Consider the following 16976-nt stretch of genomic DNA (forward strand, 5'->3'; position numbering starts at 1 on the left):
TAACAGCGCTACAATGGAAAATTCTGTTTGTCTGGAATTCATTGATTTGCTAATAAACTAAGACACACACTGACAGTAAGACTAGAGACAGCAATAGCTGAAATAGTAAAATCTCTTGAAGAAACTGTGAGAAATACACTCTCTGACAGGTGGATTGGGGCTTCAAGCTATGGCAGACAACGTGGAAGTTGCAGCAGACACACGAGGGGAAGGTGTGCACAGCACCAGGGGAAGGAGAACAAGGCATTTGGGTGACAGCAATGGAAATGCCACACGCAGGGCTTCTAGCGAGAGCCTAAGGCTTTTCACGCGGTTTTCTAAGTTGTGGGTTTTGGCCTTTTTTTTGTTTCGCTTTGAGTTTCTGTTTTAAAAACTTCTTTACTTCTCAGCGCACCCGCGCTGCTGTCCCGGCCCCGTTTCTCCTGGTGCTGCCGCAGCACTCACCCTAGTTCTGCCGGCGGCACGGCTTCTTGCGCCCGGCCCCGGAGCCCTGCGGCTCGCTGCCTCTGCGCCTCCCGGGCTGCCAGGAGGCGCCGGGGGCGTAGCCGCCGCTCTGCCCGGCCCCCGAAGCCTCAGCCCCGGCCTGCCCCGGCTCTTCGCGGGGCTCCTCCTGCGCCTCGCTGGTGGCGGGGGAGGCGACATGGCCGGGGCTGGCCACGGGGCTGTTCTGCTGGCCCTCGGCGGGGCGGGGAGCCGACTCCATGCGCCGCAGCGCCAGCTCGCTGCACTGGTCCTCGGCCACCTCGATGAGCTGCCGCACGAAGGCGGCCGTCTGCTCCTGCAGGAAGGGCTGCAGCTCCCGCATCAAGGCCTCCTGGTGCAGCCCGTAGCGGCACAGGCTGGCCACGATCCTGCCCTGCGCGAAGGCCACGTCCCACCAGCAGGCCCCGCACAACACCTCGTTCAGCCACAGCTCCAGCGGCCGCAAGATCTCGGCGTGGTTGCGGAAGAAAAGCGCCCAGGTCTCAGGAGGGAAGCCCGCCACGTGGGCCTGGGGCTGCGGCCTCGCGGCGCCCGGCTCCTCCCGCGGCCCGCCGCTCCGGGGCAGGGAGGGCTGCGGCACAGCCATCTCCACGAAGCCCTGCTCGGGCGGCGCCGGGTAGATGATGGTGTGCACGGTCTGTCTGCACAGCGGGCACGACGGGTTCTTCCTGGCCCAGCGCACGATGCAGCCCCGGCAGAACTTGTGCAGGCAGGACCCCACGTAGGCGATGTTGCCCGAGGCTTCGCGGCAGATGGGGCAGCTCCACTCTGCCCCCGTGGCCATGCTGGCGGGAGTGGCAAGCTGGGGACAGCTGAGGACAGCTGGGGACAGCTGAGGAACAGGAGCTGCGTGCCCGCGCTGCTGCCGCACGCTGTGGGGAGGGAGAGGCCGTGGTCACTGGCTGTCCCAGGGAGAGGAGGAAGGAATGGTCAGGCCCTTGGAGAAGAACACCCTCTCGGCTCCCTGAGAGTCCTGTCACCCACGCAGAGGGCACCCGGGAGGCACAGCTCACCTTCAACTGGCTGCCCCAAGTAGGCAGGGTGGGAAAACAGGAACGATGGCCCCGGCAGTTGCACTGGGAGCTCCCAATGGCAACCACCCAGCACCGGGAGAAGCCTCACCTTCTCTCCTTTTCACTCCATTTTAATTCCCAATAACCAGCGTGAGGGTAGGGGAAGAGTGGGTGTAAGATTTTACCGGGGGAGGGATGTATGTCTAAGATGGTGAGAGGTTGAGGTCAGTGTTTTTTGATTTGGCAGTGTACTGAAGCATACCGAAAAGCTTTTGCAGATGACTGGAACTAATGGCAAGTCCACTCTTCAAAACAGCAGTAATTTAAAAGTTTCAGGCTAAGCCACAGACCTGCAACGTGAAACAATGGTGTTTTACTGTTTTTGCTGGGGAGGTGTGTTTTTGAGACAAGCCCCAGGGACAGGTAAAGTTCTGTGCATTAGTGGTTTACAAAAGTCTTAAAATGGGAGTTACATAGCTACAATACATAGTTACAATGTCTACATATTGAAGGAGAGTTGTGCTTGAGTAAGTAATTGCTAGAATTAGCTAATTCTACACTAAGTTTGCTTCTTAAGCAAGAGTACTCATCAAAAGAAGTTCTTTCCTACTTACTTTTGTGACCAAGCTGATAGTTTTATGATCTCTAGTACACTAATTAGCCCTTATATCATGTAATATGACATAGAATTTAAGGATATGTTTGAGGCACAGTAAGGGTTCTGCTGGGATCAGGGCAGTCGTTTCACCAGCATTAAATCAACTGTCAAACTGCCAAGTCAGAGCCTGTCCAAAGTTTTGTTTGGGCAACAATTTTATCCTGGGAAATGGCCTTAAGTATTTTGTGCCTGGAAGTCTTAAATCAAATATATGTCGCTCTGCCCTGAAAACTCCTGTTTTAACTTCTTGAAGTAATCAGATTACCTAGGATAGACCCAAACGGTCTGTGTGCAAGCCCTGAGAAAATATCAAGTTAACTTCGGTCCTGGTGCTGTATCTCTAAACCTCAGAAACGTATTGGCACATTACTTCTGTAAGCCCCTGTGAAGCAGAGGATATAACTATATTCCTCTTAAGCAAGGCAGTAATCAGGCCATAGCGATGGCACTCTTGAACTCATATTTAGCTCTGCTCAACTGGAATCAAGAATCTAATGTTGAATTAGGGATTTGGATTTAATGTACAATGCTTCTGTGGCTGGTTTTCAGTAGTGGGACACATTTCCCAAAGAAAGATGAAGACTTTTTGTGTTTCCAGTCAATGGTCTCATGGAAACTAATGGAAATATTGCCACACCTCTGACAGATTTCAGACAATTCATCATTATCGTAATAAATAATAAATGTCAAAGGTGTGTCTTTCGTGAAGTGCTGCTACCTATTACAAGAGTAACTTCCCATGTTCTGTTTGAAAACAAACCAAACATTTGCATTAAACTTACATAAAAGTAGAAGTACCAGTTCAGTTCACCTGTAGGCACACTTGGTTTATGCTGGGTGGGTGTGTTGGTGTGATGACCCACCCTTAAGGGGAAGGAAGCACCTAAGAAAGGAGAAAAAACTAGACAGCATCAACTGCAGAAACAACATACAATGAACTCACCATAACCCCATTTTCCCACCCCTTTGTGGCTGCTGAAGCTGATGAAGGTAGAGAAATTGGGAACAAAACTAAGCATGGGAAGAAGGCAAGAAGTGGTGGGAGGGCCTTGTAAGTTTTAGTTCTAATTCTCATTATCCTACTCTGACTTGATTGGTAATAAATAAGCAAATTCCCCAAGTTGAGCCTGTTTTGCCCATGAGATAATTGGTGAGTGATCTCTCCTTCCCCTTAATCTTGACCCACAAGCATCTTATGGTATTTTCTCTCCCTTCCAAGTGAGGAAGGAACTTGATAGAGTAGCTCTGGTGGGCACCTCTGATCCAGCCGTGGTCAGCCCACCACAGGTTTTCACCAGTGAGCAGCATTTTGTCATTCCACACAGTGTGTTACTGCACACGGCTGTAAGCACACCCACCACAATTGAAATGTTACTTTTGCACCAGTCCATAACCTTTCTCTTCCCATGTGTCGTGATCATTTCTGCCAGACACTGAAATGTAAGTGGTTTCTTAGTGCCCTAAGGCAGCAAAAGCATTTAAGGAAACTGAAAAGACCGGAAATATTCCTAAACTCAGAAACTTTCATTTAAGCTTCGTTATTCATTGAGCTGTCCTGTAGAACCAGCAAAAGCCCACAAAAATATGACAAACTAGCTCCTTGACATTACAGATTGTGACAGGGAACATCTTCCTTAATCCCTGTGATCCTGACACAAATTCATGGGGGTACACCACGGTTCTTGTAGCACCAGTGCCAGGATCTGCTGTTCTGCAGAAAATAAGGTAATTAAAAAATCCCTGTTGGAGACAGACTGTGAGCAAAATACCTCAACGCATTTTCCCTTGCGGGCTTTTTGATATACTCTAATGTAAGGTTGTCAATAAAAACTTACTGATGTCTTTGTAAGGGGATTCAAGAGAATAAATTCTACCCTACAAATCAATTCTATATACTCTTGCAGTCTCTATGAAAGCCAATAGGGAAATGCTTAACACAAGAATTGATTTGTCACTAGATAGTCTTTTGAAAGGACGTATTGATATACAGACCAAGACATCTCTGAAAATTCCCTGCATTGAGAGAGAGGTGATAAAGGTAAAATGAAGAGACAAAGCACAATGTGAAATGGAAGTTCAAAATAAGAATCTGATGAAATCCCCTGAAGTACAAATGTTAACAGGAAGTACAGATGTTAGTAAAGACTGAAGGAAAAAAGAGTCTAAATACTGCAAAATTAATGCTGTACTCACAAACTCAGATTAGGAGAAATTCAACATTTTCACATGGAACTGAGAAATAACAGAAGATATTAACGAAAATATGTGATCTTTAAAGTTTTTCATTTAAAAAGCAGTAACAACTCTTTCTAGAATAAAAATACCATTAAGTCAGCAAAAACAAAATCACTACACTTTTAATTCTAATATCCCAAATACTAAACAAGAAAGTCAAATCTCATTTAAACTGACCAGATTTGAATTTTTTTTCTTTTATCAGACACAGAGTCCCAGCAGGAAAGGAAAGATTCAGTTTCCAGTCCTTCCCCTTCCAAAATAAGACAACTCAGCAGAACGTACAGATGGGGGACTGGTGTAGTGCTTGTTTGTGTGCAGGAGGAGACATGGGGGGGGGTATTGCCAGCAATGTCTACATAGCATAAGCCTGAGGCTGAGAAGAAGCCCCTTCCAAATAAAATCTTGTTGAAACCACTTGTAAAAGGAGTTGTTGTATGTGGGAGAAAAAAAAAAGAAAAGAGAAAGCCATTTTTCATAAGAAGGGTTTCTGAAGACTCTCAGTCAATTTCAACCTCAAGTCAGGTTTAATAACAGGCTGGTGAATTGCAGTGCCCTGCAGGACTTCAGGCTGCGGTACTGCAGCAGTAAGAAAGAAAAGCAGGACTGATGAAGATCTGCTTCAAAGAGAACCCCCCAAACTCTCCATCTCAGCATTTTTTATAAGTGCTTCATCTCCACAGCAGAACTCAGCTATCAGGGGATCCCTTTCATTATTTCTACAATATATTTGTCATTCAGCTCACTGGACGCTTCCACAGTGGACGCTTGTCCTGCTGTGTATGGTCCTTGAAACAAAAGCCTGTGATGTTATGGGGACTGAAAGCTGAGTTTTAATTTCACTTCTGTGGGCTGTTCATTTAAGAGTTGGACTCAGTGATCCTTGTGGGTCCCTTCTAACTCAGAATATTCGGTGATTCTTTAAAGTATTGGCAGATTTGTGAGAAGATGCCCTATTGTTAAGAGATAAATAGCAAGTAACTGAAAAGGGACCAGTGTAACTATCTTTGGAACTGGTCCTCCTTTGACCAGGTTAGGGAGCTCCAGAGGTGCCATTCAGCCTGAAGGGTTTTTTGATTCTATGAAAAATTCCAAACAAGCAAAAGTTATGGTGGCCTTTTAGCATGGAACTGCAGGTTCTGTAGTGTGCAGTAACAGCTTTCAAAACCAAGTTTTCCTTAGTAAAATGCCAAAGCACTTGTTCAACTGCTGGCAAAACCAAAACAGAAACATTTGCTGAAAATGTATTCTTAAATTGCATAAATGAGAGGCCTGAGGCTTCTCTGCCTAAAGCTGTCCTGTTGGTGGTGTTAAACCTGAGTCTTCATGATGACTCACTGAAGCCCAAGGCTAAATCCTACCCACAAATCCAAAACCAGAGCACAGAAATATCTTCTCAGGCTTGAACATGATGTGCAGTAGACTACATTAAGTCAAGGTCACTCAGTTCAAGGCAGCATAGATTCAAACTGTTTCTGAAAATAATTTTTCCACATTTCTTCTTTTCCCTGCACCAACATTTGCATAGCTGATCTGCTAGAACAGGGTTAATAATTTACTTTTAAATATTTTTTAAAATAATTTTTTTTTTCTAATGCCTGATGATTTCTCTGACCTAGCTCAGTATGGGGTCATGAAAGGTGTATGGAAGAAAAATGGAAGCTGTAGGAATGACTTCCGAAGTCAAACAGGGAACAGAGCTCCTATCTACTGTGTAGTCCCAGCACCAGGCAGGTGTCCTGTCTGTGTACTCTCCCTCCACTGTTTTGTGCCTCTCTGGAGGAAGATGAGCAGGACAACTAACTCCTCTACCTCACTCCTGTTTAAAATTCCCACTTGGAGTTTTAATTTTTGTGTTGGCACTTCATTGAAAATGAGCAATATACTTTTTTATAAGTGAGAATTAATATGTACTAATGAGTTCTGGGTTTAAGTTACCCCTTTTGCCTTTCTTGTCCATGCAAGGCTGACTAGGTAACTTGCTGAGCCTGTAAACTCTGTGTCTGGCCTGCTCAGGTAGCAATTAAATAAAGAGGAGGAGATGGAAGAGTAATAAATTAACTGTGTCTAGAAATCATCCTTCTCCACTCCCTTTTTTGATGATTCCTTCACTGTGCTTCTGTGGTAGTTACAGACCAGATCAGTGACCTCAGGATTGCTGTAACTTCTTACAGGTCCCTACAAAAGCCACTGCAGAAGGAGTGGCCTCACTTCACCTCAAACAATCATCTTTGAGAAATAAATACAACTCCCAAACAAAGGTCTTTTTCCTCCAGAAGCCACCCCCATTTCCTGCCCTGTATGCCAGCCTGAAATAGTGGTTATGCCTCTTCATTTCTGCTTTGAAAAGCCTGTGCCACATCAAGCTCCACACCCACAAATGCTGGTAGTGAGTGGACAGTTTGCGCACAAACAGTTTACAGGTGCCTTGGCAGTGGTGTGCATTGTGTGGACCACGGGAGGTGGTAATGCAGAAAGAGTACACACACGCCCTGACTGTCCTGCAGTTACTGACAGGGCTATGCAAAACACTTCAAAAGTAAAAAAACCTTATGCATTTCAAGGGTTATAACTTGAGTGGATCACAGCAGGTATATGTCACCTCTCAAAGACATCACTACTACACTATTTCAATTCATTTGTGAGCTGCCTTTACAACCCTTCCACACATCATGGACCACATCTGGACATCATGTTGCCTCCCTCCCCCTTTTCTACTGCAACTGCATTGCAGATTCCACAAACTGATCTCCACAAAGATCAGTTGTGGTATAACTAATTACATCTTGAAATTAGTTGTGCTCATTTTCAGATATTGCTAATTTAATATTCTTGTTGTAGGCATAGAAACTGCACTGAGAAATAGAAAGCCTGTTAGCTAAGTTCACCGAAGGTGTGGCTAAAAGACTTAATGATACTCATCAAAGGCTCAGAGAAAATGTTCCATCTAAAGGCTCAGAACAAGAAATGAAACACAGTCTCTCGTTTTTTGCAGCTGAAGGAAATGAGTGGCTAATTGCAAGTTTCTGTTGGCATTTCGAAATGAAAATACCAGGAATGACCAGGAGGAAGGATAGTGAGAGTTTTGTTTGTACAGGCCTGGTGAGTGTCCATGGAAGTCATAGGTAATCTGTCCTTCGCACCAGAGCCTGTCTCTCTGCCCAGCAATCACTCTGAGCCACACGATTGAATCACATCACTTGTCTTCCTTGGTTACTGCACTGCTGGAGTGGATTGAGATACTCCTTTGCTTTCTTCCATCAAACAAACAAAAAAAACCCCACTCAAACAAGAAAAAAACCAAAACATTCACTGCCTTGAGGCTTAGGGAGCAGATGCTTAAAAACTGCCAGCACTTTCTTTGGTGAAAGAGAATTATTTGATGAAGTCTAGTATTATGTTTGTACTACATTCAGGGGATTATTTAATAGCAGTATAAACCTGCAACATAGCATTTGAATACATTTGAAATGTATACGTCCCTTTTAAAATGAAAACATGACTTTTGAGAACAATACATAGGTTTATAATCAACAGCCCTAACACTTATTCTGTGTACAAAATCAGGACAGCTTCAGGCTAAATTTTTCTCTCATTAGTATGCTGGCTGCTTGAATGTGAAATAACTCAGTCTTTATGCTAAAATTCAGTGTTTTTCACTGTGTTAAAGGATTACATAGTTGTATTTCTCAGGTGTTCAAAAACCTAAAAATACAAACCCCTGAACCTCAAAGTCTGGTGAATTGCAAACATTTGAATTTAAAACATTTTTATATCTATGATGCAAATAAATCAGATCTAGGAGAAACAATGATAATAACTGAGGGTGAAACTATTCTCTTTCGTCCAGAAGTGTACATTACTTGTTAACAGTATCAGGAAGGGAAAATACTGTTGAGTTTTGGGGAGAGGTTTGTTTGGGTTTTTTCCTAAAAGGATGAAATATTTTTACTTTACTTTTCTTTTTTTTTTTTTTTTTTTCACTTCATACGAGCCCTGAAACAATGCACTGAAGATTCCTTTGAAGTGTTCCCCTTTAGGTATCATTAGATGGTACCATGTCACATATTCCTTTCACTGAATAAAACAGAGATTTAAAGAGATTCTATTATTGTAATAGAATTTTGTTCTGTTATGATAGTGATGTGATGCTTATGTTTATACCTGTGTTTTAAAAACTCAGTGATGCAGCAGGAATATGAGGCGGAAATAAAGGACAAGTGGGATCATTGAGACCGGGGATCTAAGCCTTCATTTTCACTCAAGGAAGCAACATTCTCTGGTTAAGGTAAACTGAGGGCTCCAAACAGACACCAGCCGTACAAGAGCTGAGAACTCTTTTGGTGGAAATCTTAAGAAAATCAAACCAGCTATATCATCTCTAAGTGAACCTAAAAAATACGTGCAGGGGGAAGCACATGTAACCCAGCTTCAATTATATTTTCATTGTAGTCATGTCCAATATGACATGGATAATTTTCCTTCTGGAGGAACCAAGCCCAAAATTTTACACAACATAAACAAAAAATGAGAATGTTTTAACCTGTTTAGAAGATTAGTGCTGCAGATTACTGACCTGACACACACTGTGTGTGATATGATAAAGAAAGAACAGTAAGGATTCAAGTCTCCTTGTGCAGAGGATTTCAAAACTTGCTATTCTGACACTAATATGCATAGTCAAATTAATGATTTAGTGGCAATCCAGACGTGAGATGCTCTCAATTTCCATAGGTAAGGGGAGAAATGGGCACAGAACATGTGTCAGTAAGTGCAGCTCCCTGTCTCATACACCACAAGCCTGCTTCATCACTCAGCTCTTTCTGGTACTGCTCTCCTTTAAGGTGGCAGTGTAAGAATCCATCAAATGTGTTAAAAAATTGAATTTCTTTAAATACTTCATTACTACTTTACTGCATTGCTACCACTTCATAAATACTTCATTCATTTGTGTTCTAAAGTAATTTATACACATCTCTCACAAACATCTTGATGTCCTTTTGACTGGAGTTCTGTAATCAAAAAAGGACTGTCCTTGCTCTGCTGTTAATACCTTCCAAGTCATAGAAGGAAAAGGCTTTGAATTAAGGTCTGCTGATTAAATCTAAAGACTTTTATGCTACTGTAACCGGTATGAATATTTGCTGAATCATAATTAGGCTTCAAAGATCTATTTACAGTTGCATTTTCCAACAGATTTCTCTCCACTAGTGTGGCATCTGCTCTTAAATTTGCCGTTACAGCCACATGAGAGCACATATGTCAATGCTTGAGTCTCTCCCCTCCACCCAGAATGTTTGCAAGGCAGACACCTATTGAACTACTGTGGATGTAATTTTTATATCCTGCTGTAACAGCAGCCATCAATTGACTGTAGATCACAGACTATAAACTCTGTTTATTACTAGAAAAGTTATAAGCATAAGCACCATTTATCCAGTCTCTCTAGATATTTCAACACAGAAAAAAACCTGAAGCTCCAAAGGAAACCCAGGCCCTGGAAGCACATCAGCCCCCTGACCTTACCAGAGAACTCTGTCAATTCTACCAGTTCCTCCTTTGTGCAACAACAACCCTCTGTCTCCTCAAGGCAGGACTGCACTATACAGCATTTGAGTCCCTGTAAAAAAAAAGAGGCAAAGACAGAATAGTCAACATAAAATCCCCCTTCTCTTGGTCTTGTTATGTAAGATTTTGATGTCACTGTGGACAACTCTGTTCAGAGATTAATGCTACCAGGTGATTTTCTAAGTACCAGTAAGTTTTCCTGGATACCCTCACTCATTAGAAGATGTTGTTTACTCTCATAGCATTCATACCACTGCTGTAGTTGCTAAATCACTCCTGTTGGGACATCTCTTGGTACCCTGGGATACTCTATGCAATGTGGAGGGAGGCAGGTAGAGTCCCACCACCCTGGTTGATTGAGTTCACTGTGCTGCTGTGTGAAGAATCCTGTGCTGGCCTGTTTACTGTGAAATCATTCTTAGCTCAATCCAAGTCAATGTAAAATGCAACTAAAAGCATTCATTGCATTCAGTATAGAAGCAGGTACAGAGACTTAAGTGAAGAATGAAGGAAAAAGCACTTTTATGCTACTTATGGCCAAATTCAAACAGAAGTGGTATTGCTCCCCCACTGGCAGACTGACTCATCACTTTTCCTAACACATTCTTTGCTAGAGAATCTCTGCTTACTCATTTTAATGAGTAAAAGTCTGTTTCTTATGGCACATAAGAAGCCTTGGTCATTCCTTCGTGTTCATTAAATGATCTGTCTTTTCCTCCCAGCTGGAATAGTTTCACTTTCTTCAAGGAGTCAATTTTTTTTAACCCAGGTGTCAATTTTTGTGTTTGGTTAATTAACTCTCTGACCTAACAAATTAAAATCTCTCCTTTTAGTATGTAAGTCTTTCTAGATCCTTTCCTATAAAATGTCTTTGCTGCTAAACCTCTCATGAATCTCTCTGTCAGGACAACAGATTTGGGGTGATCCCCACAAACACCTCACATCTGAGCACACTGAATGCAATGTCCACTCCATGTATGGTACTCCATGGTCCTTTTGTCATCCACACCTGATTTTCCTTTACAGAAGGGTCATTCCTTCTGAAAAGGTGTCAAAGTATCACTGATGAGGTACACTAATGGCTACCTTCCCCAGGGTTCAAACTCAGCCAGCTGGAAGTTAAGCAGTATTAGACATAAGATCTCCTTGTTCTCTTCCATTTCTACCTCTCTGTGTTTCTTACTAAATGGTACCTGTGCACCATCCATGTGTTTTTATTTCTTGGCTTTGTGTTACCTTTTTTCTTACGAGAGATACGAGCTTCAGGTGTGTTAAAAGACGTATGCTTCTACGGAAATACAACAATTTTAGCTGTAAGAGGAGTAGTGTCTCTGTCTTGAAGAATGTCATCATTTATCCCCTGTGGCTCACACCTAATTAGTGTTCTTTTCCTATATCCCTTTCCTTAATTTGAAAATTAATAGACTTCATAGTGCACTGCGTAGCTAGGAGGAAGCAGAGGGTCACTAAACAGATGATCTGAAATATTCCAGCATGCCCTTAGGATGTATCCAGAGATACTGTTAAGCACTAGCAGTTTAAGAGGAATTAAAACAAACTCCCCTAAACAAGAGTTAAGTAAGGAGCACAAAGACATTAAAAATCAATGTGCTGTACCTTCTGCTACCAACCAGCTTGGTCAACTCTGTACCAATGTGCTGGCTGCTACTGGATAACTCATAAAAGCTCACGATCACAAAAGGGAAATTCTGTGCTACAAGTAAGTTAAAAAAATTAGAATAATGCTGAGTTTCTAATGAGGAGGTTCAGAGAAGTGAACAGTGAGCAGACCTGCTCACTGCCTGTTCAGCCATTAGAGAAAGTTAATTCCTATGACAGGGCACTTTGCCAGCTCTGACTTACCTGGCCCAGCCATTTTGGAGTAATTAGGACCATTTCAGAGTAGCCATGTCCCACTCTTGCTGCTGCTCCTTGGAACAGGCAGCAGCTGAGAGTCTTACAGAACAGATAATAAAAGAAAAGTGCAAGTGTGGTGGGTTCTGCTGGTGCACATGTATGTTAAAATACAGAGAACTGCTCTGGGACAAAAGTGGCATTTTCAGACATCAAACACAGAGGTAACTACTGTCAGGGGAAAGGGTGGCACTGCTTAGAACTGCCTGGTGGAAAAACTTAGGTGGAAATTACTAGATGAAAGTTATTAAGTGAGGAAAGAATGATGCTTACAAAATTCTAAATTTCCCAATAAAAGCCGATCAGTATTTTCAGAACATTTTCGGAGGAAAAACATTTGGGTGGTATTTCATGAAGAAATATTTGATCATATTTTCTTTGTTGCGAAAGATTTGCAAGAATTATTTGCTCAGCTACAGCTTGGCTCTAGTTTAACATACCTTGGCATCTGCCACCGCATGATTGTCCCACTCAGAAAAATAATGGGGGAAAAAAACAACCTCAGCAATCAAGTTTTAGCAAATTACTGTATTTTTCCTCAGTGCTTTCCTCTCCCACTCTCTCTGTCCCTGATAAGAGCGAAGATCTTTATATTCTCCCAGCTGCTGCTCAGCACATATTGACCTACAATGTGCTGCTGAGAGTATTGCTATCGGTCACTAAAAAACTTAAATTAGAGATTTGGATGAAGCACAAAAATTCCCAGCCTATGAATTCTAGACGAATTTGTTGTGTGTTTGGTTTTTTTCATTACGCCTTTAGTCAATCTATTTGTATGCAACCTTACTCAGACATAACAATAGAACTGTGTTTATTACAGATTAACAGGAACTTTGTCAAACCTGAACAGAATGTGAAGAAAAAGTGCCATCAGGTACAGCATGACTAGTTTCAACTTCACATTTAAAGTAACTTGTATAACAGTGTAGCAAAAGACACATTCCTGCACCCGAAAATCCTTTACAATCATAGCAGTACTTTTTCTCACAATTTTCTCATGCTTGTCACAAAAAACTTACACTGTCTGGGAAAGGAAGTGTTCTAGGCCATATGATCTGTCATTAATTTTACCAGCTTCTAAAATTCTGCAGTTCTTCCACATCTAGAACAAGCTTTTTACTTCAGTAATTCAGAGCTTTCCTTTGAGAAGAAAAAAAAAAAAAGAAAAAAAACCCAGAACAACAACATCAAAACCATCGAATTCAGAATTACTAGGTTTTGCATACTTCATATTGGTTTTACCTAAAGAAATAATAGAATAGCAGAATTAGACAGAAGGAGACACAGAAGAGACAAAGATAACAAAAGGGGATTTTCACCTTTAAAAAAATGACCAAAAAGAGCAGAAATTCGCAGGAGTTCTAGACAGTTCCCATGGAGGGCCCAGAACTGTATGTTGCACAAAGGAGGAGGAAGTCAGACTGATGGAGGGATGAAGAGATAAAGGATGAAGGTTTTTACAGACTATATTTGAATCAAGTGCCTGGAGAGTCCTTATGCAGGAGCTGGGTCTGGGGGGAATTTTGCTAAATACCTGTTCTCCAATGTGTTGAACTCCAACACTGCGGCTATTTGGGTCCCGAGATCTTCATGTGTGGACGATGTTATCTTGGTGCCTAAAATTAGGAAGCAGAGCGATGGCTTAGACACCGTGTGTTTAACTGGTTTGCAAAGGAAGGAGCAGACCTGATGTTGAAACGGTTTTCATGCCCTTACTACCCACGTAAGTTACACAGTCCCCAGGCCGTGCTTTGCTTACTCAACATACAGAAAAAGGAATAAGCACTGTGTTTGTCATGACTGTATGTACTTTTGATGACATTCTTCTGAAGATGACCTGGTACACTGAGTTCCAGTGAGGGCATTGATACATAATACAAAAAGATCCCAGTGGTTTCTAAAGGCAACAGGCAAGTGAATCTCATGAGCTCGGAAATGAACAGGGGAAATCTAGAAAAACAATCCTTCTGCAAGTAATACAGGGGGTTTGTGCCAAACCTAAGGGCACTGGAGATTGTGCTGAAATTCACAACAGGAATGTTGTTGAGAGAATACTGAAAGAAATACTGAAAGACAAAGCTCAGCAAGGAGAAGTGTCTGTGTGGGCAATAATTCAGCAGAAGCCAGCAGTCTGCAGCCCCAGGAGCAGGGACACTGAGAGAGCAGGGACACTGAGGGAGCTTGGGGTGCTGCCCTGAGAGAGGCAGGAAACAAAGGATGGAGCAGCACCGAGGTGTTGTGGTCATGCTCTGTTTAAAACAATGCAGCCAACAGGAACTGAGCCAAGAAAGGGTCCAAACAGTGACCATAAGTTGAACTTTGCTTAAGTAACTCAAAAATACTTATTGCTTTTCACACCCCCTCATATGTCAACAAAATAAAACCTGCATATGCATTACATGAGTTAATAGAGTCGCTCAAATTCTAGCTGGTCATGAAATTACGTCACTTAGAACTTTACCTTTTCCTCCACTCTCAAACAATACACGTGACTTAAGAGGGAAGGGAGGTCAAAGGAGACTCCACCTTTGTATTCTGGGACTTTTGGAGGGCTGTGCCCATCTCCTCCCCCATAAGGATGCCCATGGGATATGGTTCGTTCTTGTGGTGATACCACTGGCTTGCCCTTTCTGATACCAGTGCCATGGGAATTCCATATTCTGTCATAGCAATCAATAAATCACACTGTTCATGAAATACCATATTGAACATGACCAGACTTACAGCACTGAATTGGTTCTAATCACAAATGGAGCCCAGCCACACCCAGCCCCTCTCATCTCTGAGGTCCAGCTGGAACACAGGGCAAGTGGGGTATGTTCTGCCAAATTTCATACTCTAAAAATACTTTCTGTGAAAGTGTAGGATTTCAGGTATTTGGACAGACATATGATATACTGCTAAGAAGGGGAAGATCTTGCTGCCACTGGGCCCACTATGTCTGCAGATAAGGGGGCTTCCCTTTCCTAAATTTTTGTGTGAGGGAAGAGAACCCTGAAAGAAGGGGACCAGTCAATGTCAAAGATACTCCAGATGCTCCCTCAGAGAAGCCTACTCCCTCTTGGACTAGTGCAAAGCGCAGGGTGGCTGCTCACTCACAGGAAGGTTCGGACTGGTTTGCTTCTCCAGCTCAATCCTTAGAAGATGTCACAAGTGCTACAACTCTGCTCTGAAGTTTTCCCAGGGAGTAGCTTTTTGGCCTCCTGAGCTGTTCAGCTTTCCTTTCCACATGAGACAGGAGGTGTATGTACAACCTGCATGTTTTTGGTGTGGGCTCTACCCCTTTCTGGAGGCAGGGCAAAGTAGAGCCCTTTACAAAGGGAATACACTCCTTCCTTCTCTCGGGTAGCAACAGAGCCCATCCAGGGCAAGCACCACGCTGCAAAACATGGCAGTCACACGAGAGAGAAAGTTGTCACCGCTCTGGGAATCTGCTGGTCACATAAATAAAGCAGAACACTGTGTCAGGAAACAAACATACAGTCAGGCTTCATAAGGGAAGGGAAATCGATCTCCCTTGAACTACAGTAAATTGCTCGAGGTTCAACAGCTCCCATGCCCAACTCTGTGACTCTTCCAAGGACAGAGTGGGACACAGAGGTGGAGATTGCTTTCAGTTTTGTGCTGATTTCATCACTAAAGGGTCTTCCTTTCTTCACAAAGCAAAGTGGAAGTCACATCTCATCCAGATTTTTCTGGTCTTTTGGGTCAGTTCTAGACAGATCTATCTCACAACTGTCTCTAACCTGAAGTCTTATCTGCTGGTTTTTTGACATCTGAATCCAAATCCTCTAGGTACCCAGACCAGCAAAGATCTTGGTATCTACTGGTTTTATTAGGGCAATGATAATGCAGATGTGGTTATACTTCTTTCAGACTTCATTTTCCAAAGCTTAGTTTCCTCATCTAAATGAAAACAATGACACTCACTGATTACGCAGAACTCAAAACATCCAGAATGGAGCAAGAATGTGATTTTCTGCTGTCTCTTTAATGCAATAAAACTACCCATGTTTAGCTTAGTAGATTGTAAAACCCCCACTCTCAAATGCAAACTTTGGTTATTACCCTGCTGGCTGAATTCATACAAGTGTTCTTTCTTTGCCCAAATCTTAAACCTGACAGCCACGAGTTAGAGCTACAGTGAATTTAACAATCCAAAACAATGATTGCACAGAATCAACTCACAATGGGTAATTGCATCAGGAAAAAGAGGCATGATACCGAAAGGTTTTGTTGCATCCATAGATGAGCTACCTTTATAGAATTCCTTAATCTACTAAGTATTTCTAAATGTGTTTACTCTAATTCTCCTTCAAACCTTGAATTTATACCTTTAGTTTTAATGGACTTATTCACTGGATTCTGAGTATTCTGAACAGGTTCAACTAAAACATTTGTTTTAAATAAGTGTAAATTATTACACTGCAAGCCTACATTTTGTTTTCTTCATATTATACTGTTTCAGTGTATTACAAAATAGAGTTTTTTCACTTGCTCTACTATTTCAGTTTATCTTTTATGGATATAACTGATTAAACTTCAATAACTTAAGGATAGGGTTTACATTCTCCCTGTTGAGCCTTTATGTTTGATACATTTCACACTTGGATTTACTTCCACTCTGCAGACAAATGCAATGTGTGCTTCAAAATTGTCTTCTAGTGTTTTCCATGCTCTTTACATTTGTATTACCACTGCTAGTTACTAACAGTTTTAAAAAGAGGAATTAGATGTTCTCCATTTTTTATTTTCTTGATTGCAGTACTCATAAAAATCTGGTTTATTACTCTTTGGAAGAGCATCTTTCCCGCTCTATGAGCTCTGTGCTAACCCATTCCTTTAGTCCAGAATAAAAAGATAATTATATTTTTACATTATTAGTATATTATATATTATAAATACTGCGTTGACAACGTGCAGATCTTCTCAGTTCTTTTCCAAACAATTCACCAAACAATCAGTGTCTGAGGACCACTAACAGCCACATGACAACCAGTACAGTCAGCGCTTTTTAAAGGTCAAAATTTTCCATGTAGCCCAAATCAGAGCTGAGACTTCCAGTACTGCATTACAGAGATTTCATTTTCAGACAAAGGCATCAA

At 42.3% G+C, this 16976-nt stretch overlaps 1 protein-coding gene across 1 annotated transcript; it reads right to left on the reverse strand.

Moving 5' to 3' along the window:
- Positions 1 to 445: 445 nt before the first annotated feature.
- On the reverse strand, positions 446 to 13479 carry LOC125320248. The gene is made up of 5 exons (XM_048292383.1): positions 13406 to 13479; positions 9916 to 10009; positions 2937 to 3037; positions 1759 to 1846; positions 446 to 1355 (listed from the first exon to the last, which is right to left on the reverse strand). Exon 5 carries the CDS (start codon positions 1265 to 1267, stop codon positions 446 to 448), a length of 822 nt encoding a protein of 273 aa, XP_048148340.1. The 5' UTR covers positions 1268 to 1355; positions 1759 to 1846; positions 2937 to 3037; positions 9916 to 10009; positions 13406 to 13479.
- Between the last annotated feature and the right edge of the window lie 3497 nt (positions 13480 to 16976).

Source organism: Corvus hawaiiensis, chromosome Z (genome assembly GCF_020740725.1).
Source record: "Corvus hawaiiensis isolate bCorHaw1 chromosome Z, bCorHaw1.pri.cur, whole genome shotgun sequence".
Lineage (NCBI taxonomy): Eukaryota > Metazoa > Chordata > Aves > Passeriformes > Corvidae > Corvus > Corvus hawaiiensis.

Bases quoted from the DNA above. Each gene is read 5' to 3' on its own strand.
- LOC125320248 (XM_048292383.1), bottom strand. From the start codon at position 1,267: ATGGCCACGGGGGCAGAGTGGAGCTGCCCCATCTGCCGCGAAGCCTCG.